The 23477-nt window shown below is 52.7% G+C and overlaps 4 protein-coding genes across 4 annotated transcripts; 3 read left to right on the plus strand and 1 right to left on the minus strand.

Annotated features, from left to right (window-relative positions):
• Nucleotides 1-876: 876 nt before the first annotated feature.
• N0V96_002420 (uncharacterized protein) lies at nt 877-1586 on the plus strand (the record flags this gene model as incomplete). Its single annotated transcript, XM_065756518.1, has 3 exons — nt 877-909; nt 971-1054; nt 1116-1586. The coding sequence occupies 3 exons, from the start codon at nt 877-879 to the stop codon at nt 1584-1586; spliced, it is 588 nt and encodes a 195-aa protein (XP_065614887.1).
• A 685-nt stretch (nt 1587-2271) lies between these two features.
• Nucleotides 2272-3474, minus strand: N0V96_002421 (uncharacterized protein; the record flags this gene model as incomplete). The annotated part of the gene is made up of 1 exon (XM_065756519.1): nt 2272-3474. The coding sequence occupies one exon, from the start codon at nt 3472-3474 to the stop codon at nt 2272-2274; it is 1203 nt and encodes a 400-aa protein (XP_065614888.1).
• Nucleotides 3475-8847: 5373 nt separating this feature from the next.
• N0V96_002422 (uncharacterized protein) lies at nt 8848-9669 on the plus strand (the record flags this gene model as incomplete). The annotated part of the gene is made up of 3 exons (XM_053187538.1): nt 8848-9124; nt 9179-9460; nt 9515-9669. The coding sequence occupies 3 exons, from the start codon at nt 8848-8850 to the stop codon at nt 9667-9669; spliced, it is 714 nt and encodes a 237-aa protein (XP_053055042.1).
• A 10369-nt stretch (nt 9670-20038) lies between these two features.
• CDC6 (AAA ATPase) lies at nt 20039-21908 on the plus strand (the record flags this gene model as incomplete). The annotated part of the gene is made up of 2 exons (XM_065756520.1): nt 20039-20087; nt 20140-21908. 2 exons carry the CDS (start codon nt 20039-20041, stop codon nt 21906-21908), a joined length of 1818 nt encoding a protein of 605 aa, XP_065614889.1.
• Nucleotides 21909-23477: the final 1569 nt, after the last annotated feature.

Genomic DNA, 23477 nt, shown 5'->3' on the forward strand with positions numbered 1-23477 from the left:
CGATGATGGAAAGTGCACTGTCAGATGCCAGCAGGATGCAACAAGTGGCGCCATTCGGACCGCGGATATGAGAGCCCAGCCCAAATGAGTTGGAGCTGGCGTCGTAATTTGGGCTTGCGGCACAGATCACACATGGAGTCTATCTAGTTATCCAACAAAGACTCTAAAAGTGGCCAGCCTAACGTTTTGACATCCGGATGTCCTTTAAGCTCAATCAGAAGAGTCAGGTATAAGCCTCCCCAGCCTCCGACACGCTCACACGACAAATGCGCGACGTTAGATTGGGCGGAGGAAGTCAGTCGTATGTTGGGTGCATGCACGTTTAGTGATTTTTAGTGGACTCGTTCCCCCCAAAATCTCCAGTCAGAAGCCGCCGTTGTGGACCTTGTCGCTTCCAGGACTGCTGGAAATCTAGCGGACTCCCTACGAACTCCCTGAACCGGAGAGCAAAAACGCGCTCCCAGCGGGCCCCACGGGTACTTGCACCACAAAGGTTCGGCGGAAGGCAAGGTAACTCGACGTGCTTGGGTGGGACACATATGAACACCATTGCAACCCTGTCCGGAACACGACGGCATTCCCTCAATTTCCATCATTCGCAACGACACCAACATCACCAGCTCTTTCCCCAGTCGCCCATAGTGCATCCACGACTTATCTAATTTCCGGAATCAATACGATCGTTCCAGAGTGCACCGCAATCAATCCATCCGGTCCGCTCACGCTCCAACTGTTGCCGATCCGCCCGCGGCTGAGCCTCGACCCTGCAGCCAGCCTCGTCTTGGTGCATCTATCCTGCAACAAACCTCGGCTCTCAGTCCACCACATCGCTCTTGGCTTAGGTCCCAGCACCCTCTCATCTCATTCACCGCCATCATGTCTTTAGACCTGGAAAAACACCTGACCTTTGTTCGTGAACTACCTGGCTTTCCGGAGTTCGTCGTCAGTATGGTTGCTAATGAGCTCACAGTATGGTGCATACCACCATAATACCGTCAACATCGGCATTCACATGGCATGTGTGCCCATCATCTTGTTTTCCGGATTTTGCCTTGTAAGCAATCAGTGAGATGTAACTCGAGTCTTTTCACCTGAGCTCATACAGACTTCCCCAGGCCACCAACACAGGAACTCTCATTCCACTCCCTAGCTGGCTCACCGTCCCTAATCTAGATCTCAACTTGGGGACACTGGCAGCCCTGACTTGGGGTGGTCTGTATGTTCTTCTCGAACCTGTCGCCGGCACGCTGCTGGCCGTCATTTGCTTGGCCGCCACTGCCGCTGGCAACCACTTCAGGGTTGAGAACCCTACCTTGACGAACCAGGCCGCCATCGGCATCCACATCGCCTGCTGGATCTTCCAATTCGTCGGGCACGGCGCTTTCGAGGGACGCGCGCCGGCGCTGTTGGACAACCTGGTTCAGGCTGTCTTCCTGGCCCCTCTCTTTGTTTGGCTTGAGTTCCTCTTCAAGCTTGGGTACCGCCAGGAACTCAAGGGCCGCGTTGACAAGGCCGTCGAGAAGGAGATTGCCAAGTTCAGAGCCTCCAAGGCGAACGGCGACGCCAAGAACGGAAAGGCCCAATGAACTTTTCACAGACCAGCCGATGACAAAACACTTACTCGGTCTTGCGATGCAAATGCCAACCAAACTCACACACCTATCGGAAACCAGACTACAAGCGCTAGCCCAGCGCTTACTACTCCGCCTACTTACCTACCCCTGAGAGAGATGAGCGAATTTAAGGAGGCTGAGAAGCCATCACAGGGAGGCTACGGACGAACAGAAGAGACATTGAAGGATTAAGGCCCCACGGCATGGAAGCATTCGGGCAGGAGCCATCACTTCACAGGCGGAGTACTTTCATCAGATACCAATTTGAGCTTACGCGTATACAGATTGTCAGTCGTTGGATCTGTCACCGGCCGAGTTACGATACTTTATGGTCGGAAAGGAGTTTCCTATTCGGACCCCCTTTTGCGCGTTGCTTGCTTTCGGTTATCGTGTTCTTCTTATTTTTTTGGAAAGGGGAAGAAGCCTCTATTTGTCCATGTCAATTAACAAGGAAACCGCTCAAAACACATACATAGTTCAACAAACATGAAGCACTCACTCACCAAATCTCATTCGTCCTCTCTCTATCTCGTCACGTCGTAACATACACCTAAGAGTGGTCATCTCTCCCTCTTTCTACCTTGCGGGCGTCACAACACACAAAGGACTGAACGTCAGAACGAGCGTCAGAAACAACTTCGCGGCGGGTGCCTCTCCCCTAATGGGTCACATCGTCTCGGCGATCCTTGTTACCAAACGGGTTCCAACCGCCCTTGCGCTTGCCACTCTTCTTTGACGCCTTCTCCGGCTCCGGCGAAGGCGGGGGCGTGGGACGTCGTTGAATACTCGGCTCCTCGGGCCACGGCGCGGCTCGCTCCTCTCGGTAGCTGTTAGCCAGTTGCTTCATCTCCCTGCCCCGTCTCACGGCGATGGGTTGTCTGGCCGGTGATGGCCCATCGGCTGCCTTCATGATCCTGATGGCCTCGTCAGCGGCTTGTCTAGCCGAGGCGGTGCCTCTGCCGTAGTGGTTCTCCTTTGTTGGTCGTTCATATGCGCCCTCTTCTGAACTTTGGCTCGTTTGGTCGTATGAGTTTCGTCCTGTTCGCTCCTCCACCCGTCGTCTCTTTTTTTCTTGTGGGTGTCGTCTCCATTTGTCTTCTGAGCATCGTCGCTTTTGCTCTTGTGAGCGTCGAGTTGATTTGCTGATCGGGCTACCGGTACTGGTTACAATGGGCATACGTCTTCCGGGTATGACGGGAGGTTCCATTCTCCTGCGCTTCTTTCTGGTGGTCTTCTTATTTTCGGGCACCGGTGGAGGAGGAGGTGGAGGCGGAGGCGGAGGAAACATATTCTTGGAACGGAGCCGTGGATCCTGATACCCCGGATCCCCGCGAGTGTCCCCAACCGAAGCAGCAGGAAAGGCAGGAAGAGCGGGCAGAGGCCTATCAGCGTAATCTTCGCTCCCGCCAGCAACCACAGCATCACCGCCGCCGCCCTGAAGTCGAGCAGCCTCTTCCATTTCCCGCTTCCTCAGCCCCTCCTGGTAGTCCTCCTGGATCGACCAGTAATTCGTCCGCATCTTTTCCTCCTTTTTATCCTGTTCCTCCTTACGCCGCCGCGAGGCCGCCAGCGCCGCGGGCGTGAGCTTCTCGCGATACTTGTTCGTCGTGGTCGTACTAGTGACCATGCCCTTGGTGGCGATCCCGGTCTCCTCGGCGGTACGGCACTCTGGGCAGACCACGTTGGGCCAGACGGTGTTGTTGACGCGGAGCTCGCTGCAGGGCTCTTCCGGGGCGTCGCCAAAGAAGAAGAGGAGGACCGGACGGAAGCACCAGCCCGCTCGCTGGCGCCATGTCTTGCGGCAGGTTACGCGTTTTCGTTCCTGGTGCTGGCATGTGTAGATTGTTTTGGCGAAGCACATTGTTGCTACGCCTACTGGGTGAAGTTGCCTCTGATGGCGAAGGTGATGCTGGCTTTCGAGAGCCGAGTATGTCCACTTACCACGGGAGAGTCTTCTGTTATGTCAATTGTTGTGATATAAGTGATATAAGTGATTTAGTTGCTTTGGCCTGTCCTCAAGAGCTCTGGGTTCTCTCTCGTTCAGGACACTTCTATATAGCTCTGTCACAATCTAGGTCTTCCACGCAATCAAAGAATATCGACAAAGGATGAGCATAACAGTTGTTGCAACTCTTCATTCACAATAATGCGCACAGCCGTTGTGTGGCATACTCCCTTTGTTTCTGTAGCCTCGAACAAGAGATTCGAAACTTTTGACACAATACACACAAAAGCCTTTGGAAACTTGTATCTCTTCACAATCTGAACTTGCTGTAATAAGTGCAGACAATGGCAGGTAGTCTTGCATACGACTGTGACTTTCCTTCATAACTTGATTAATTGAGCCATTCGTATCTCAACTTTACCTACTGCCAAGGTATTAACTGACTCAACTCGACCTTGACAAACAATTCTGGTTCTTCTGGAATCTTGCTTCCCGTCTCAAACTCGAGGCAAATCTTTAGCTTACCACATTTACTATAATACATGTAGCTGACTTTGGAAACGAACAAGCGCCACTAATACTACATGACATGCTTACAAGCTTGTCGGTTATTGTAGATGAAGACTTCGCAAGATTACATAACCAATCCTCTGTAATTAACCAAGACCCAAAATGATAATAGTCCTTTATTTCGAACAAAGATCTCCTCAAGTTTTCTCTTTCGTCAATCAAAAGTCTCTCTTCTAGTTGTGAAGAAGACCAATAATCATGAAATATGTAATGCCCAAAGCGGCAGTTTACTTCCCTCAGTCGCGTCCTTTCAGCGTTCCTTATATCGTTTCATAATTCACATAGTTAGGCTTACAGTCATTTTTGGATTACACTGAGAAAGGTTCGGAAAGTTAGGTTGTTTCTCGAAAATCCTACTGGTGCCGGTCGAAGTCTCTGGTCACCTTTTACCTTACCTTCCCGCCCTATGATAGTCTATCTTAATAACAGCCTCCCAGACAGATCTAGATGTGTTTCCAGCTCAAAACACCCCAAGTTCGTCACAGCCGTTCAGTCAAATCTAGCTGCATATATCTTCATTGTGTATGCCAGCATGTCTCACCGAGTGACAATTGGAAGACTTCTCAAGAAGCCGATACACCACCACCAACACAAACTCCAGATGCAGCAGAGATGGAGCAGGGCCATTTAGATCTCGCCTGCGACAAAATGTCCAGCCACTATCACAACCTTGCCCATGATCAACCCGGGCAACATACAATGGAAGACCATTCGCTACTCGGCGCACACGATTCCCGGATTCTCGACCTGGTGACGTACGACAGAATGAGAGGGGAAGTCCAGCTTCCAAGAGCGTCCATACCAGGTCCCCGACGCTTCGCGATCTCCACTGAGTTGCCCAGCGGCGCAAAATGGGCTGTCGAGGATCGTCATGAGCAGCTGACCATATGGGGTGATGAATGGAAAAGAGTGTGGGAGAAGAAGTCAACAGACCCAGCGCGGCGAAGCAATCTCGTCCATGCGCCTGTATGGTGGCAGAAGGCAGGGAGATATACAGACGCGTGGATCGACGAGAGAACGAGGATCGTCATCTATCAGAAGATCGATGGCACTTTGAGGATATTTCAACCCTTGCGAGAAGGGATCACCGCGTCGTCACACATCTTCTTTGGCTATACGCCGAGAAGAGGTCATGTGGCCCTCTGGTTCTTGCCAAAGACCCCTTCGAACCTTCGCCGGTTGCCCAAGATCGTACGAGAAAGCGGAACGCCTGAATCATCTCATCACACTGGGCACACCGAGACGGGTTGTGACGCACGCCGAGATATTGTTCGACATGCCGTCTATGGGAGATCAATGACTGGGTGGAAGTCTAATTGTGAGACTTGTTTCCTGAGGAGATCTGATTCCAACGAGGTGAGACCTTTGGCTGAGGAGATGGAAGCTCTGATGCGTCTCGTAGATGATGCTAGGTTCGCGATGTTTCCCACTACCGAGAAAGGTGCTCAGAAGCAACCGAAAGTTTGCAGAGGAGACGCCAGGGATGAGATGTTCGTGATTGCGGCAAGACACACCGGGGAGTCACGTAAGGCTCGGCATCCTCCCCCTCCAGATCGAGATGATCTCTCCAGTCGTTCACGAACCAATAGTACGCTCGACGCATCAAGCCCCCGCTCTTTCTCAACAATCACAACAAGGAATGAGATGTCCTCGTCCCGGAATGACGAGCAAGTGCTCACCGGGCTTCACTTGGTTCAACGCCATCCTCGACCAGACGTTTCGGTGGTTGTGGGACCGCATCCCGGAGCCCGAGGGAATATTTCTCGAGTCTTTTGTCATCCGGGAGCATCAGGTTCAGAAGGGGCTGGGCCGCCCTTCGCACGAGAGGAGATGGACCATCACCGCGTAGCGCCCAACGACCACGAGGCAAATGGCCGCGCTCATCGCAGGCTGCGCACCAGCGACGAGAAACGGACCCACGTGCGGCAGCAACACGAGGAATTACGGGAGAAACATCCCAAGCTCGGGCAGCGTCGGAGGATTGAGATTGGCGAGGAGGAGGAGGAGAAGGCGGGTTCGCGTCTGGGCATTGCGGGACGCAGCCAAGACCGGCGTGACCAGGAGCAGCGGCGCCACGAAGAGGGAGGGATGACCCGCAGGCGAAGGATTCCCGGGGATGGCAGTCGGAAGAAGCTTGTATTTTCTGCTGCAGTCCCCGCTCGCAATCGCTTTCCCACGAACCCCGTCAAAGGCTCCCCAGGCCAGGTCGTCGGAATGTCTCTGGGCCCTTCCAGCCCGGATGCCGGCAACGAAGATCGGCGGTCTGAAAGGAGACCCGGCAGCCTGCTGCATGAACAGGAGATAATATCGGTATGGGAGGCTCGGCAGGAGACGCTTGCTGCATTGGAGGGAAGAAGCTGAGATTTTGCTTGCTACATCTACTATCAAACTGCGTGCTTCGCGAGTGAGCGGCCGCCAAACCGTCATCTGTCTAGAGTAGTAGCCTTTGCTTAATTTGGATAATGGTCACTGTGAAGGAGGGTGAAAGACATTATTTGTCGGTTATTGCGGCAGGGATAGATGAGTATGGATATGCAACATCCGCTTGGTGACCTCCTTTTAGTTGTCTCTCAGTTGACAGCCGTGTGGCAGCAACCGAAGTGACGTTACAGCTGTCAAGCCAGACATGTTCCATGGCGGCAAGTTGAGTTGAGGTTGCTGCCTCCACCTACGTATGAGCAAGATGTCTCTTCTCTTCGAATGTCCTCAGATTGTGGAAAATTCCCTTTGTTGGTGACGTGCTAACATGACGTGCGAGGTCAGCCTTCATTCCTCTCAGAATATCCCTTCTTCATGCAAAGTGGTGTTGGATGTTGAATTTGGCGGAAGAGACAAGTGAAAAGAACAGCCATCCGTCTCAAAAAACTTGGCAGGATTCGGACGTGGCTTGCGACAGACCGATACGGAAGGTTGATTCAGCCTCCTAGATGCCTGCCCCGTATTTCATGTCCCTCATTTTATTATCCGGGCTGGATATGGCTTGGTGCCAACAAAGGCGGAGCCCTCCTACCAAGAGCGAATTCGACATATGCTCGAGAAATACCTCAGGCAAGTCAAGCCAACCGACACAGCCCCACGACCACCCATTGCGGCTCGTGACGATTCTCAATGTCTCGCATCTAAGATGGCGAGCTATGGCGTGAGAGGCGGAAGGAGTTATTATTCACAACTTGACTCGGTCAGAGTGAAAAATGTGTCGTGTCGGCCCGCGACCGCCTCTTGCCAAGGATGAATTCTTGGGCATGTCAGATGGCGGAAGCCTGAAGCGTGATTCGACAGACTCGTTGGTGAGACCAGAAATCTTGCCCTAGATAAGTTGTCACTTCTCAAGTTTACTTCAGCTCTAGGCGCCTATGTCTAGGCGGCTAAAACGGGGTTGGGCGGGAATGCAAGCTCCCGTTAGGGAGAGCGGGAAAGGAGGCAAGTTGAGGCTAAGAGGCTTTGGGAGGCTGAGACAAAATAGACTTATTGTTTTTCTCTCCTAACAACCTCCTACGTAAGAATTTCTCCGACAATCATCACGATTGTATCCACTCATGTATCCTGCGGACGAAAGCAGAAGTTGCAGCAAAGGCCAGGCGGAGAGACAATTGCAGTAAGAGGCTCGACAGCCATCTTCTCAAGAGGATATCCTGACAAGCGGGCTCCATTGATCATCTCCTGTTGATCGTTTCGGGAGGGGGCAACTTTCCTTGGACGCTGCCGGATATTGAAGAGCCACGCCGTAACATCACATCATCCGAGAGGTAGTGTGGTATGTGTTCCTACCGGTGATCGGCGGCGGGAGCAACGGCGGGCGAAGAATGAGCTGACTCTGATCACGACAATTCCCCCCGCAAACGTCACTAGGCCTTCGGCCGAGATGTCCTGCAGTTGTCTCATCGGAGGGTATGGGTGGATATGGGGATTCGCGCCTTTCCGTGACGGAGATCGGGTCTGGGCGGAAATTGTGAGCCCCCGTGGGACTCATTCCCGCAAGCCGTTCGCAGATGAGAGGCACCAATGAGGAAGCAAGGAGAAAAGATGCCACGATCCTCCCACCGGTGGATATGTCTCACATTTGAGTTATCCATCAGAGACATGACAGGACGGATCTAGTAGCGCGCTGGCTGGAGCGATGGTCAGCGATTGGTTGACTCTGGCGGGAGGAAGCTGTCAAAGGCGCTTGGCCTCAGACTTCCCGCCCTCCCTGGACCGCCTTGGCCCTAGGAGCCAAGGAGCCTAGCCTTTCGTGCCCGCCCAAGGGTCCCTCTTCATAGTTGGCTCGGCGTCAGGTTCCGAAGCGAAACCTCTGTGATGGGCCTCTGCGGGAAATGTAGCCGTGAACTTCACGAGACTGTCACGCTCAGCAGGGGATCAACGTGAACAACACGTTGAGGATTCCTTGCGACCTTGGCGCTGATGTGGGCCAGTCGAAGGCAAAGTCGACGAAGACGGAAGACAGACTGACTGCCCCTCGACGACGACGACGACGACGCCGACGACGATGAAGAGACAGCTCGCCATAATCCCTCAGGCCGTCGACAACTCAAATTCATTATAAAAGACCTCGTCGTTCGCCGTCCAGATCGTAATATCTCCTCTCTCATCATCACACCGCGCCTTCACTACAGGATAGTCAGCCGCTTCAACTCTCTCAACTCTCAAGTCTTCGGATCACTCACTACCACTTCTTCTTCAAACCAATCCCCCTTTTCTTCGGAAACCCCAACCATCAAAATGAAGTCCGCTGTCGTCCTCACCACCCTCCTGGCCTTCGCCGTCGCCAACCCCGTTGCCATTGCCAACGTTGACAACACCAACGCCATCGCCAAGCGCAATGTCGAGCTCGAGGCCCGCCAGCTTGGTGGCATCGACCTCAGCAGCCTCCCGGGCTTGAGCATCTTGCAGGGTCTGGGCCTTCCCGGCCTCTCCAACCTTCCCATCAACCCGAGCAACGTTGTCGGAATCCTCACCGGCCTCTTGGCCAGTGTCCTCAGCGTTGTCGGCAACATCCGTAAGTGAACCAAGGGCTTTTGGATCGAAGCATGGCAACTAACAGCTCCGAAAGGCCAGGGTGTTCCGGGTATCGGTGCCATTCCCGGCCTTCCTACCATCCCCACCCTTCCCGGCGTCTCTACTCCCGCCATCCCCACCGGTGCGATCAGCGCCGAGCAGCTCACTGCTTTGATCGGTGCCCTTCAGGCCCAGGTCGCCAACGCCACCGCCATTGGCTCCAGCCTCCCCGCCGGCCTCAGCTTGGCCCAGCTCCAGCAGATCCAGACCATCATTGCCACCATCCAGGCCCAGATTGCCCCTCTCGTCTCTGGCACCGGTCTTCCTTCCCTTCCCGGTGAGTACTGCCTATACCAGTTATCCTTGAATATCAGCTAATACAGCTAACTAGGCGTTCCTACTGGCGGTCTCCCCGACCTTGGCGGCTTGACCTCCGGCCTCGGTGCTCTCTCCGGCGTCCTTAGCCTCGTCACCGGCCTTCTCGGACCCCTCCTCGGTGGTCTTCTCGGTGGTCTCGGCGGCGGCCTCCTCGGTGGCCGTGCTTAAATTCGAGAATCGTCGCAGGCCGGTAACTCATTCGGGCAGGTACTCTGCAGCCACGGAACTGCACACCCATGACGAGTTTCGGCATAATTGACAACGCCCCGTCGGCTTGTCGACCGGGCTTCTCGCAAAGCACTTTTTCCACAATCACTTCACCCACAACTTCCAGCATGCGGTTTGCATAACACCAAAAAGTTTCCGAAGACTTTAAGAGGAAAGGACTGGAACGCAAGGGATTTAGCGGTGATCATTCAACATCAATCGGGGACTTTGAACTTTGTTGCGGGCATATGGCGAGTCCTAGCGGCTCCTTTTCGCCTTGCTTAATCTTTTGTCTTTAATCATTTCTTACCAACCTAGCTTCTCTTCTACATGTCCCCCAGGACAACACAATAAAAACTGTCGATCCTTATGACTTATCGTCTCTCACAGCGATGCTCTCTATGAGTGGATAGTACCGAACAGCCGCGCAAAAATCGATAAAATATGATTGTTTCGTAGGACCATGCCTAGCATACGAGCTCAGACCGACAATGACTCCAGTTTACGACGAAGAGGCATATTGAAAATGGGCAAGATTGACTTCGAGCTTCGGTTTTATCCATCGAGAGCCAAAACTTGGTAGTTCGCTGATCAACGCGGTTTGGGTTGCAAATGACAATGATTTGCAAACGAAGGGATGAATAGGCGAAAGTTGAGATGAACGTCTTTGGTCGTTGCATTGGATGCATACTCTCCGCTAATCGAATAGCCTGCCGTACTATCGGGCTACTTGCGATGAATGCATATCGGGGGGTCCAAAGAGGAGCCAATGCGAGGTAGTGGATACCCGATCTATCTGTCTCCCCTCCCCCACACACCTACATCATCCATCGAAGCCTTCTCTGCGATCGATGAACCGAATTCGCTATCTTTCAGCTTGGACCGGCATCCAGCTTCGTTTTTTTACCTTTGAACTCTCTGACGTCAGCCACTCACTCGCACAGCCTGCGGCGGGCGTTTGCTTCCAAGGGGAGCACGGCGGCACGCTGGGCAAGGGTACAGCATTGCCGCTGTCGTTTCTGCAAGCCCCAGACCTCTGGCTCTCCCAGTCATGCAAGCCTCAAGTCTGCAGGGACCTTACTGCCCAGCCGTTTCCAAGAAATCCCAAGAATCGCAAGCCAAAGATGACCAGACGATGCCTGACGCGAACCCCACGCCGCCGCGTCTATCTGGTCAATCTCTGCTCTATCTGAAATCCAGAACAGCGGGACGCAGCGGGTCCTCTAGCATCATCCATCAAGACGCGGTGATCGAGACCTCTCGTTCTTGACTCGAACGTTTTTCTCATATCATCTGTCTGTTGATTGTCTGATCGGGAAGGTTCCCTAGGATAAGCCGGTGGAAGAGCTTTCCGAGTCCTACGCTGTCCGAATGCGGGTTGCAACGTCGGTGGTGAACAAAGCTGCCAAAAAGCGTGGACAATCTTAGTCACCACAAGTCCAGCCCAATCCACGGTGATAGGTATCACATGAACGGCTGGCTGCGCGTGTTCTTGAGTGCCTCCGAAACGAGGGCCCCCGATGAGAACAGCAGGACCCTGACGCAGGATGGCAGGCTGCATCGGTCTAGACGCATGATGGCTGCTGCTGGGCGGCGCGCCGGCAGAGTTGCCGTTCGGCGGGCTTCCCCACACTTTTACTCCCCTCCTCTCCGCCGATCGTTGCCTTCCGCGGTGAAGAGAGTGGGCGGGAGCGTGAGCCAACGAACGATGATCCGTACATACGTTCCCAATGTCGTACCTACCTACATGATCGTTGTGACAGACAAGCAGCACAGCAGAACTGGGCGCAGTTTGAATGTCCAATGACGATGATCCTTTTCTGCCCCTTTCTCTCCTGTCTGTACGCCTGCTGACCTATCCACTGCAATCGTTTCGTCAGAGCTACCATGATATGTGCACCAGGACGTAGATCTCGTACCAGTTTGGGCACATCATCACGTGTCGAGCTCATGATTCGCGAGGGTTTGCATGGAGAACGCCGCAGACATACCTAGCGTAGCAAGCGTAGCAGTACCTACCGCAGAGAAGAAGCGAGCTCCCCTCAGATGTTTCTATGGGTTTCATAGCGAAGCCTGGCACTCGATTGTCATCCGTTCCAACCATGGGGTCTCCCTTGCTAACTCCAAGATACTTCGGGAAGCGGGAAACTCAATGCTCAAAGAGGATAGAACGTGCCATTGCTCAGGATCGACGATGTCTGACTGGCTCACGTTGTCAGACTAATCCAGCATTCTTTCTCCAGCTGGGGGCCATTGCATCGCATCGCATTGCGGCACCAGGCTATCAATCGTGCCAGACTCACAGCGATCAGACCATGTACCCGCGCGGGGTAACGAGAGCGAAGGGCAGTTAGGGGTATATGTCTTGCTTGTCTATCGACCATTACGCACTTTCCGCTGCATACACAGTAGAACAAAAGAGACCACAGCAGAAATGACGGAGGGAGCGAAGGGGGAGCAGAGGAGAACATCACCTCTCGACCTTTTGCCGCGACGTCCACCACTAACAGCTCCCATTCACCCAAGCCATGTCAGTACTTACAATAACTCGTGACCAGTGCTCCAACTCAGCCAGAAGCGAAGCCTTGACAAAGCCATAGCACTGTACTTACACTGCTGTTCAAGGCCCCTTTTCTGTCCAGCGGGCTCCCCGTAACTAAGTCCCCTTACACTAGCATGGTAGCGTAGTCATTCTACCTAGTCTAGCGTGTGATGGTGACAGACGAGTAAACACCGTCATCGTTCTGTCCGGCCCATCGACAAGCTTTCCCGCATCCCTTGTGTCAGGGGAGTGGGCGGTGGTCTCATTGGTGAAGTCATTCTGAGGGTGTGGGTGGTACAGGATCACCATGGGCCCTTGTCGAGCTACCTACCTTGAACTTATGCCCTATGGCAAGTCGAAGCTCGAGCTGGGGGGGTTGCTTCGACCAGCTGTGAAGCCGAATTGCTTATATATCTCCTCTTCTTCCCCTCTTCTCCTCTTCTCATGCATCATAGCAAGAAATACCTTGACAACTACAATTATAAGCCTAACTACCACTGTACAACAAACAGCCACACATTAAACAACACCAGTCTTCATTATGGATTCAAGCAAGAACGTTGATATCCCCGTCTCTCCTACCGGCCGCAGACGTGTAAGAACTATGAAACCAGCTTTCCACATGACGTTGCTAACACACAAATCACAGAGCTCCGGAACTCTCTTCCAAGGTCTCATGGACCAGAAGCGCCACGACGGCAACGCAGCCCGCAGACAATCGATGACAGACTCGAAGCCGGCGCCGGGCTTCATCGGGCAAATGTGGCACAAGTAGTAATCCTCTTGTCTTACTACCTATTCCTTACTAATCTCACTCATAGTTGGACTCGTGGCCCTGCCAGCCCCCCGAAATAATAACGTTATGAATAGGGAAATGAAATAATGGGGAGTTTGTAAGATTGTATGGGTCATGGCGTTTATGGATGGATGATGAGCTCTTTGAGGCCCCCACCTTTGTAATGATACACGACGTGCATCAATCGTCACAGTTAGCCGTACAAATGTGAAGTACCAATACTTATTGACCATGGTATAATATTTATCTCAAGGACAACCTGGGGGAATCTTTGCAGTCCTGTATTTGATGAGCGTGATGCGATGTTTCATTTGGCAGCAATCACGACCAGGTTTATACAGGGAAACCTGAGAGTTCATCTTCCACAATGATGCCCTTCGTTGATACAGGCGTGGATTGTGGTCTTGCAATCCGACTGTGAATCAAGGCGTATCAGTACAATTCAATCGGCGGCATGTTTCTTCAGACAGTTTGGCCGTTCTGCGCTTTATTGACTACAAACTCGGAGTAGACAAGTTTACCAATATTATCTCAGTCCATTCATCGCAGCAGCACCAGTCCCAAGCTGGTGCCACCACGACACATCAAAGTTGGCATGTTATTCAGTATCGTAAACATGTTGTGAAGCACAGCATCGAAGGCCAAGTAGGAACGTAGTTGGGGACAAATGTCAGATCTGGATTACGACTGCCGGGACTATATCATAGGGAGTCAAAAGTCATCCCACTCTAAACAGTAATCCTCCACCTGCTGTCCCCCAATGTCGTGAAAGGTTTAACCAACCTCGAAGGTCAGGAACCATTGCCAGGCTTGCATTCCCATGGCTTGAAGCCAGAATACCCCACCTGTTGTTTCCCATTATCACGTGGTCCCACCGCAGAACCCCAAAACTGTTGATCGAGACGCGAGCTTTTCTCTATGGTCACCGATGTGACCACGTCAGAGAGACGCGACCAGCCCAAACTCATGAGCCCTTTCGGGCCCCCATTACAAACGTTGCCCCCACGTATCGGCACCCATAAGGGTGGTGGCGTGTATCGTGGGGTAGATCCTCCTCGGCCTAGTCCGAGATGCTGGCTCCGGAGCAAAGTAGCCTCTGCCGCGAGAAATCGTGAGAGTTGATGTGACGATCTCGGCATGTCGCTCTTACTATCGCGCTTATCTCCTTCAGAAAGGACCCCGTCTGTAGGCACTGGATAGGCAAACTGTTTAAACATATAACAGCCTGCGTACCCCCGTCTGTCAGAATTCCGACAGCGGTTGTGTTGCTCAATCTTTTCCATCAGTCGCCCACAAGCTGCAACGGTGGGTCGGGCTCTTGAGCTTCGCAGCTGAAGAGCACCATAACACAGTACGTGAGTACGTGCTTGATCTCAATACTTCCGCATAACGCGAATTTTAAACACTGTATATGCCCAGAGGGCGATTGTGACAAGAAATACTGACATTGCTGTCGATCTCGATCGTCGTTTCAACCAGGTTGCCTTCGGCGGGCCTGGAAGCCGGTCCGGAAAACCGGAGACCGGGGCCAAATCGGCCGTTTTCGGGGGCCGAAGCCGCCCACCCGTCCAACGCTCATGATCCGATAATACGAGGATCTGAGCGTAATCTGGACATTTTCGTGCGCCAAATGGCGTAATCGGGTTGCCAGGATAACCTTTCCTGTTCGCAGAGGGAGACATGATTCCCGAACTGCAGCTGCAAACCCACCCGTGCCGATCCTCAACGTAGAGGATCGGGGCCTTTTAAAGTCCTGCCCAGGACAAATCATGATCAGGGCGCCGTCCTTTTCCGATCCAATGTCCTGGAGCTCGGGTCAGCGGTGCGGTCAAGGCAGGAAGAGTACGGTGCTAAGTACTTACTATCCATACCGTTTGGCAAGAGAAAAGAACCAAGAATGCCATAGTCCCAGACAAACATGTCATTATCGTGGCGGGTCATCAGAATTAGGTAGAGTATTTCGAAGTCTAATTGCTGAAGAAAGGAGATGGTGTCGTACGTCTTGGTTGCCCAGCCTTGGGAACGTCGCAAGTCTAGAGATCGTTGCTAGAATGGGTTAGTCAGGGGCCTGTCTTGCTAGGGCTATACAAAGTTTTCAGGACATACCACATGTGACTCCATAACGAGTATCATAAACGTAACCTCAACACATGGGCTGCATTTGCCTCTCTATGTCGTTCATTCGTTGCCATGATGCAACTCCAAGGCCTTTTTACGTCCTGCCCAGGACAAAGTAACGAAGAAAAGACCAGCGAAGCCGACCGGATATCTCAGGCTAAACGCCAGCCTAACACCGCGTGTGCACGTCCAAGACTCCGAGTCAGTCCGTATAGCACAATACGGCGGTATATCAATTCGTGACGATAGACGAAGGGCAGCTCATGTGGGCATTCGCTTGCCCTGTCGGCCGACAGCATGTGTGGAAGCTGGAACTGTTGCCGTAGGCAAAGCCCAACAAGTAGAACAGGGCTGCGACGGCGTACCTTGAGCAATGACTCAAGATCGCCGCAACACCTCATCTTGCGACTGGCCACGAGAGGCAGCAGGCTGGCCGTCATCGTTGGAGCATGCCGTCGCAGACTGAGCTGTCGAAACAGAAAGTTTTCCAGGCGGAAAGCAGGGTCAACGAGCTTGCAAATGATAGCAAGTATCGTGGAGAGAAGGTTGGAAAAGAAAGGAAAAAGAAAGCTGTTGGCTCAGAGGCACAACACGGAAAACACGCTCAACCATCCATGGTGCGAAGAGATTGTTGGTGGCCTCTAGGACTTGACGGCGCCGAGAGGTCGAGGTGAAGGATGTGAAGTTGAGAGCAGGTAGACGAGGGGGAGGAGAGGGCGAGAGGTGGGTATTTGTAGGGATGTGTGGAGGGGGTGGTGGAAACCACCTTAATGGGCCAGGGCACTCGGCCTGTCGCGCGTCAGTGGTGGTAAATTAACCTTGAAGGAGCCAGGAAGCGGGCGCGTCTCCCTCAGCTGCTGCGAGATTCTGGAAAGGTAGCAATTATTGATCAAGAAGGTTTGAAAAACGCTCTCACGGTAAGAATACAAATCGAAGGAACGAGACAGCCTACCTACTTTCTTGGGAAGCAGACGTGATAGACTCGAAGCTGCAGCTACAGGACGCGACATTTTCCGGGAAAGGATAGGTGCACGGGCGCTGTTAAGGCAAGGTACCTCACCTAAGTCACTTTTAGTAAGGAAAGCGCGTACTGTATCTATCCGTAAGCTTAGGTAGGTAGGTACGTAAGTTAGGTAAGCAGAAGTGTAATATCTGAGGCAGGCGAAATCCTCATCTTAATCATTAGTGACTGGCTTTCTTCGTTGGCAACATCTCATACTTAACGAGTTTTGGGGTACGAGAAACCAGCCCTGACTTTCCTTCGAATGAAGGAATTGGGATTCCATTCCAGCCGGTGGATCTAATTGGTTACAAGAGGTCCTTTTCTTGCTCTTGGGAGCGACCGCCGAGGATTGTTGCTTTGGAAAGGCGAACTTCTCACTCAAGGTGAGAGGGCAATTATGGCTTATTCGAACGGAGCAGCCGCTGTGAGGTCTGTAAACAATTGAGAACTTACACTGACAAATGTCGTTTGTCTTGACCAATGCCAGCCAAGCCTTCCTGAAGTACTATACATCATGCTCCTACGCTGACAATGTCGCCAATTCGTATTGATGGACGATGCGTTCCCTCTCTGAGAAGTACTGTGGTGGAATCATGGCTCATGTGCGTGCCAAAGTACACCTTCCCATCGAACCTTCTGACCTTGCTCAGCGTCACGAAAGGTTCCTGGTGCCTTTCGCCGCTCTTCTGGTCGACGCATACCATCTGGCATCTGCGGCAGGATCCCAGCATAGTGAAATCCTCACCGCCGATTGTGAGTTTTCTCCATCCATCCTCTGCCCATGGGAGATGGTCAGAATCCTGAGTTGGCCCAACCAATATGTTGCCTCGGAATGCCTCGGAGGGGACTGGTTCCCCGCCAGTCGCCTGAATTTCATCGTTGAGGGCAAGCAAACTTGAGGTATTGATCAGGAGTATTGGACTTTCATTAGAAAGTAGGATCTTTGCTGGTGATTGCTCAGAGTCCGAGTCCGGTGGGGAAGGCAACTCTGGAGACGCCTCAAAACTCCCCTTTCGGGACCAAACTTGAGGGTGCTGATGTTTTTGCACCTTGGCTTTCGAGTGGCGCATACTTGGTCCCTGTCCTCCCGCTGGAAATCGTGCCAATGCGCACGGCACACCGAGGATATCGCTGAAGAAGCCATTGACATGATCAGACGCGTAGACTTGCGTCGTAATCTTGTCGCCGCATACTCGTGAGGACCTCTCACGAGGACAGCCATTCGTTTCGAAGTAAGTGGGATCCGCAGAAAGGGGAACTGAGATCTCGTCGGACAGGTGAGAAGGTTTGCTCCCTCTGTACGCTACACGCAGCACGCCGCCGCCGAAATCAAGAGTGGGTTTGAAGAGGGCCATCTTGGGATACCTCTTCTGGCTCAGTGCTTGTCCTGATCCTTGGTGGACAAGACACCATTCTCTGTCCCAAGCCAGACCTTCGGGCATGATTTCCCAACCCATACCGAGGGGAACAGCAAAGCCACCACAGCTTTTGATCGGATAGACGCTGATGCCCTGGACTTGAAACCCTATCGACAAAGTCTGGTTTTCGTTGCGACAGTCATCGACTGATGCCTCTTCTCGATAGAATTCGTCGATAAAGTCGATTAGGAAGTCAACGTCAGAAATAGTGCTCATCGCACCAAGACTTGCTCGAATGACCCCAGTCGGCTTTCCAGCGATGATATCTTGGTCAGTGCCGCAGCGAAACCCAGCGGAGAAATTCTTCCTCATCTCCCATGGGCTCAGGCCGAGTGCCGAAGCGATACCTCCAGGACTGCAGACGCCGCCGGTTCGAATATGTAAGTCTTTCAACGTGGCCAATTTTTCAAGCTCGTATAGACTGATCCAGGCCCCGGCAGCGTCGCGAATATTGAATGAGATGACTGGCCCGCTTCCCACTGAGCCATTGACCCCGCTGCGCCGTTCTGAGTAAATGGTGCAAACGGGCAGCCCATTTCCATGTTTGAGGCTGGCAAGTCCATCGTATAGTCGGTTTCTTAGGAATGCGGTGTGCGATGCCACGCAAGTCATACTTCCGAAGAGCTCTGCGTGAACATCTAGAGCAGCATCAAGTCCAATGATGTTATGGAACGGAAGAGTGCCATCCTCTAGCCTCTCATGAAGGAACGCCGATTTTGGGGCATGCCATCTTTCTTTTCCGCAGACAACCACATCAACGGTGCCACCCCCGAAATAACGTCTTTGGTTGAAAATCGGCTCGGCCTGCCTTCTAACAATCAAAGCACCCAGGTCTGGAAAGCCAAAGATTTTGTAGAGACTCAAAACCGTGAAATCGGGTGCCGTATTCGAGTTACTGAGATCTAGAGGGGGGAGGTGGCCACTAGTGAGGCTGCGTCCAATAACGTGTAAAATTGCCGATGTGAGGCGGCAGGCGACTCTCGCAGTAGAGATGGCCACGTTAACGGGTAACGTCGCCCATCCATGTGAGACTGGGCCGTATATGAAAATAACGTGGGCGAGTCCGATGCTTCCGAATCATCCAGAGGAGATTGCCCATCAATCCAACGTCTCACATCGCCATCCGTAACGCATCTGCTCTCGCGCGCCTCTTCACGAACCCCTATTATACTTGTGTGGCAAGCTTGGTGGTATACGTAAGAAAAGCCATCTGGTGAGGCTCGGAAGGCGTCGGAAACAAGTTTGATCCCAGCTGTGGTGTTGGAAACGAAGACCAAATCAAATTCCTCAGGGTCAGCGTTGAAAAAACGGAGAAGTTTGAGGCGAATGTCTTCAATGCGAGAAGTGCTATACTGAGAAGAAGGCGAAGCGGAGTGGGGGTTGCCCAATAAGTTTGAGGTCAACTCTGCAGAGAATCTGTCAACCAGAGACTTTGCATACAGCGTTGCTCCGGCATGGTCGAGATATATAGAGTCTGTGTTGTTGGTTAGCAAGTTGAGATAGAGTTACTGTAGTTGATGAGCCAATGAACCTTTGATCATGGGGTACTCCCTATCCCTGAACTCATCTACCCGGGAGTTATAGCTACTCATATCCGCGTCAATCATGATGGCGAAAAGTGTTTCCGCGAACACCACAGGTGATCAAAGGCACAATATGAGTTGGTAGTCAGGGTTGTTAGGGAGGGGTATGGAAGTAGGTAAACAGCAACGTTGGGAACGTTAGTGACCTAGTGCCCCTCTGTCTAACAAATGCGCCGGATTAGGTGAGACGAAGTGCCCGTCCAAGCCCATGCATGTCCGAGTGAATGTGTATATGAAATTGAAATCAGAGATCGTCTGTGTGTCATTGTGGGAGAGAATCAAAACACATCTGCGAGGAAAAAGATGATTGCCATGAGCCAAGACAGGTATCGTGGAATGGCGGCTTTGTCCGCCGTTCATGCTAGAATGCCGGGCACCTCCGCTGCCTCAATAGGCCGGTCGTCGATTGCCACAAGCCGTCTGTGGCCGTCATGGGGAAACAGGGGTAGACAGTGCGGTCGTAGGCGATATGAGCCAACACTGTGAAACTGACCGTGTCCCATTTGCATTATGTAAGGTACCGGTGCGCACGAGCCATGAACCAGGGGAAGGCAAGAAGGCACGAAGACGAGACCCGTCTTTCCTGTTCGCGTGCGCACGGACCAGACCACTCTACCGATCCGTGTTTAATTGAATCGCGAGAAAGCGCGTTCCGCGACCCTGGTATCGCGACGTTCCCCGGTCATCGTGCTGGCGCGCGCCTACCACTTAATTAAGACTCTGCAGTTCCACTTACAGCTTCCCACTTCCCACACCTCGATACTTCCTACTTCACATTTGTTGGTACCTTGAACAAGCTTTCCTGCGTTGTCTGCTTTGGAATTGTCAGTCACGATTGCCTCTTTACCATAATCGTAATACCCAGCAACAATGTCTCGTGCCTCACTCGGCAAGCGGACGAGGTCCGTCCAGGATCAAGGTAGGCTTTATCACTTCTGTAACCCAAGCGCACTTTCTCACAGACAACCCAGACTTGGTCGACCTTCCTTCCAAGCGTACCAGACGGCAAACCCGAGCTGCTTCAGAGAACGACGAGAACGCGGATCCCGAAGTAACTGCCACCACGCCAGATGTCGACAACGATCTCGACGACACCTACGTTGAGCCGGCTGCAAAGAAGCTCAGACGTTCCCCCTCCCAGAACTTCTTGAAGTCGATCCCAATCACGCCTCAGACCCCAAGACATCGCGATGTCTTTGCGAACTCTCCATCGACCCCTCGCCAGGTCGTCAAGTCTGCTGGCAAGCTTTTCCAGAGGCTGACGCCCCAATCCCCCCTGACTCCCGGCTCTCTCCAAACCGTCTACCATTCCGCCCGGCAACTCTTTGCTCGGGGTGCCGACCCAGGCGAGCTTGTTGGACGCGAGAAAGAACGAGAGCAACTGACGCAATTTGTTCAACGCTGCTCCTCCACAACTCCCAATGGATGCCTCTATGTCAGCGGCCCCCCTGGAACCGGGAAAAGCGCCATGGTTAAGGAGATTACGGAAAAGTCCACAGAAGCGACCGCTGTGCGTCAAGCATACGTCAACTGCATGAGTGTCAAGTCGTCAAAGGACCTCTACAATACCTTGTTAGAGCTTCTTGGACATGAAAGCGATCTGCCGGAAACATTGGCAATGGAGGAATTGCAAAAGATTTTTGTGACGAAGAAGAAGGGCTCACCTGTCTACTTGCTTGTTTTGGATGAAATCGACCACATCCTAACGATGGGCTTGGAAAGTCTGTATCGTTTGTTTGAATGGTCTCTGCAGCAGCCTTCACGACTGGTGCTTATTGGAATTGCGAACGCCCTCGACCTCACCGACCGATTTCTGCCACGTCTGAAATCCAAAAACCTCAAGCCGGATCTTCTTCCCTTCCACCCATACTCAGCCGCGCAAATCAAAAGTATCATCAGCACTCGCCTGATGACGTTATTGCCGACCGACAGCAGCAACAAGACGCTTCCCTTTTTCCATCCTGCGGCGATTGAGCTCTGCTCGCGCAAGGTTTCGAGTCAGACCGGGGATTTGCGCAAGGCTTTCGAAATCTGCCGAAGAGCGCTGGACGTGGTCGAGTCAGAGACCAGACGGCAACACGAGAACGAAGCAAGAGAAAAGGTTCTGCAGATGACACCGTCCCGGAAGCCTCTCGGCGAAAATGCGAATATGGCCGGCTCCAGCGGGTCCTCGAGGAGCGTCTCACACGTCGCCGCAACATCCCTTAAGGCGCTGACAGCCGAGAGTGCACCCCGAGTGCTCCTCAAGCATTTGAACCAAGTTACGCAGGCAGCCTTCAGCAACGGAACCAATCAGAGGCTAAAGGCACTCAACCTTCAACAGAAGGCAGCGCTCTGCTCATTGGTGGCCCTCGAGAAGCGCAACCGAGCGCTGAGGATGACCACTGGCCCTTCTACCCCCACCAAGTCACAAACGATGGCACCCACAGTCAAAACTTTGTACGAGACGTACGCTATCCTTTGCACTAGAGACTCAGTTTTGCACCCGCTGTCAAGCTCAGAGTTTCGAGAGGTCATCGGAAGTTTGGAGACACTGGGTTTGGTCAACCCTGTTGATGGAAAGACAGGTGGACTTGTGATGACACAGACACCCAGTAAGAGAGGCCGCAAGGCGGTGCTTCCCACCGGAGAGGACAAGCGAGTGGCCAGCTGCGTTGGCGAGAAGGAGATGGAGAACATTGCCGAGGGTGTCGGAGCGGGCATTTTGTCGAGCATTCTCAGCGGCGAAGCATTGGATTGATCATTACAGCATAGCATAAAAGTGTAGAAGTACTTGGGATCATTGGGCATTGGGCATTTTGCATGGCATCGGAGTCCGGAAAGGCATGGCACGTGGCGTTTTTGGGGAGTTTGTTGCGGATCGATGGACACGATTCGCAGGGCAACGGATGCCAAAAGAATAGGTTGTCTGGATATTGATCGAGACGTCACTTGAAAGTTTGGGGAAATTAGGCACTGAGGATCATGAGGCTGAGCCCAGGGCATCAACATGGTATATGCTCGAAAAGAGAGCATCGATGGTGTGCGAAATAAATAAAGAGACGAGACATTAATAGCATGATACCAGACGGTTAAAACGAAACAAGGCTTGTCGAGGCAGGCCAATATCACCCGAGTCACCTATGTCCGGCGCACGCCCAAATGTGAAGTGAGTGACGATGAGGCGAAACGAGGATGAGGAGCCGCGGCCGAAGGGTCAGACGGACGGCCGTGCTCCAAGCGCCCAGCGGTCCACTGGTTTTGATCTGCCTATCGTGCCTATATGTTGCTGACAAGTCAACCCTGAACTGTTTCTTTCCCGCCAGCCAAGAAAGGTTCCACGTCGCAGTCCCAGATCGGGCGGAGATCCGCAGCCTTCAAAGAAACGGTGTAACCGCCAAGAAGGCGAATTCTGCCTGGGTCTACGAGTCTAATATAGCGGAGGAGGATCTCATCCCACTCAACGCAGCAATACTTTAAGGCTTATCTTGGGCCATTGGTCTTGGCCTGCGTCTATTTCCCGATGTCAATATTGACGAGGGTGCCTAGGTCCCGGGGGGAAGGTAGAGAAGCACAGAGGATGGGGCCGGCCGAATCAGAATTTGTGATCTTTCACTTCTCAGACTGAGGTAAGCTAGCGGGTTTCTGTGTTGTTTCCTCTCCCTCACCTCTTTGGGACTATGCTTTAGATCCGAGGAAATGGGAAGAGAGACATGGTTTATGTCTCGAAGACGTATCCGTATACAGCAATTGTTGGCAAAAACAGGGGGCGGGATTGGGTAAACGGGGTATCAAAGGTATGGAATGTTATCCGTACGTCTTACCTTCCGGCTCCGCTATTTTTACACTTCTTGTTCCTGAATCCTGAGTGGAAATGCTTCACGTATACCATCTGTGTGTTTGTCTATTCAAAACTGCAGAACCTCTGGCCGAATGGAGTTAAGTCATTGGTTGACTGATTGCTCAGGGTCTTGTGTAGTAAAGCAGACAGAGGCAGGCAGACATTGGTTATCAATCCTCCTGTGTTCGAAGGACAGGGTCTCCCGTCGGCTGTCGGCATCCAGAAGGCAGTGACGGATACCACCCTTCGGGCACCCTACAGGTTGGATCTGCGGGAGGTGTGTGTTGTGGGTGGACAGTGTGGTCGCCGATTCGCAGAAATGGGCAAGCGATGCTGCAGAAGGGCCAACAAGATTGGATCACCTCAGGTATCCGTACAGGAGACAGGGTTCGGATAAGGCGCCAGCCCAGACATAGCAGGAGCCAGGAGCAGAAGGAGGAGTAACAACAACAAGGGCACGGGGCATCTCGATAGATTTCGAATTGTCGA

This window comes from Colletotrichum fioriniae, assembly GCF_027942845.1.
Source record: "Colletotrichum fioriniae strain IMI 355084 chromosome Unknown scaffold_2, whole genome shotgun sequence".
NCBI lineage: Eukaryota > Fungi > Ascomycota > Sordariomycetes > Glomerellales > Glomerellaceae > Colletotrichum > Colletotrichum fioriniae.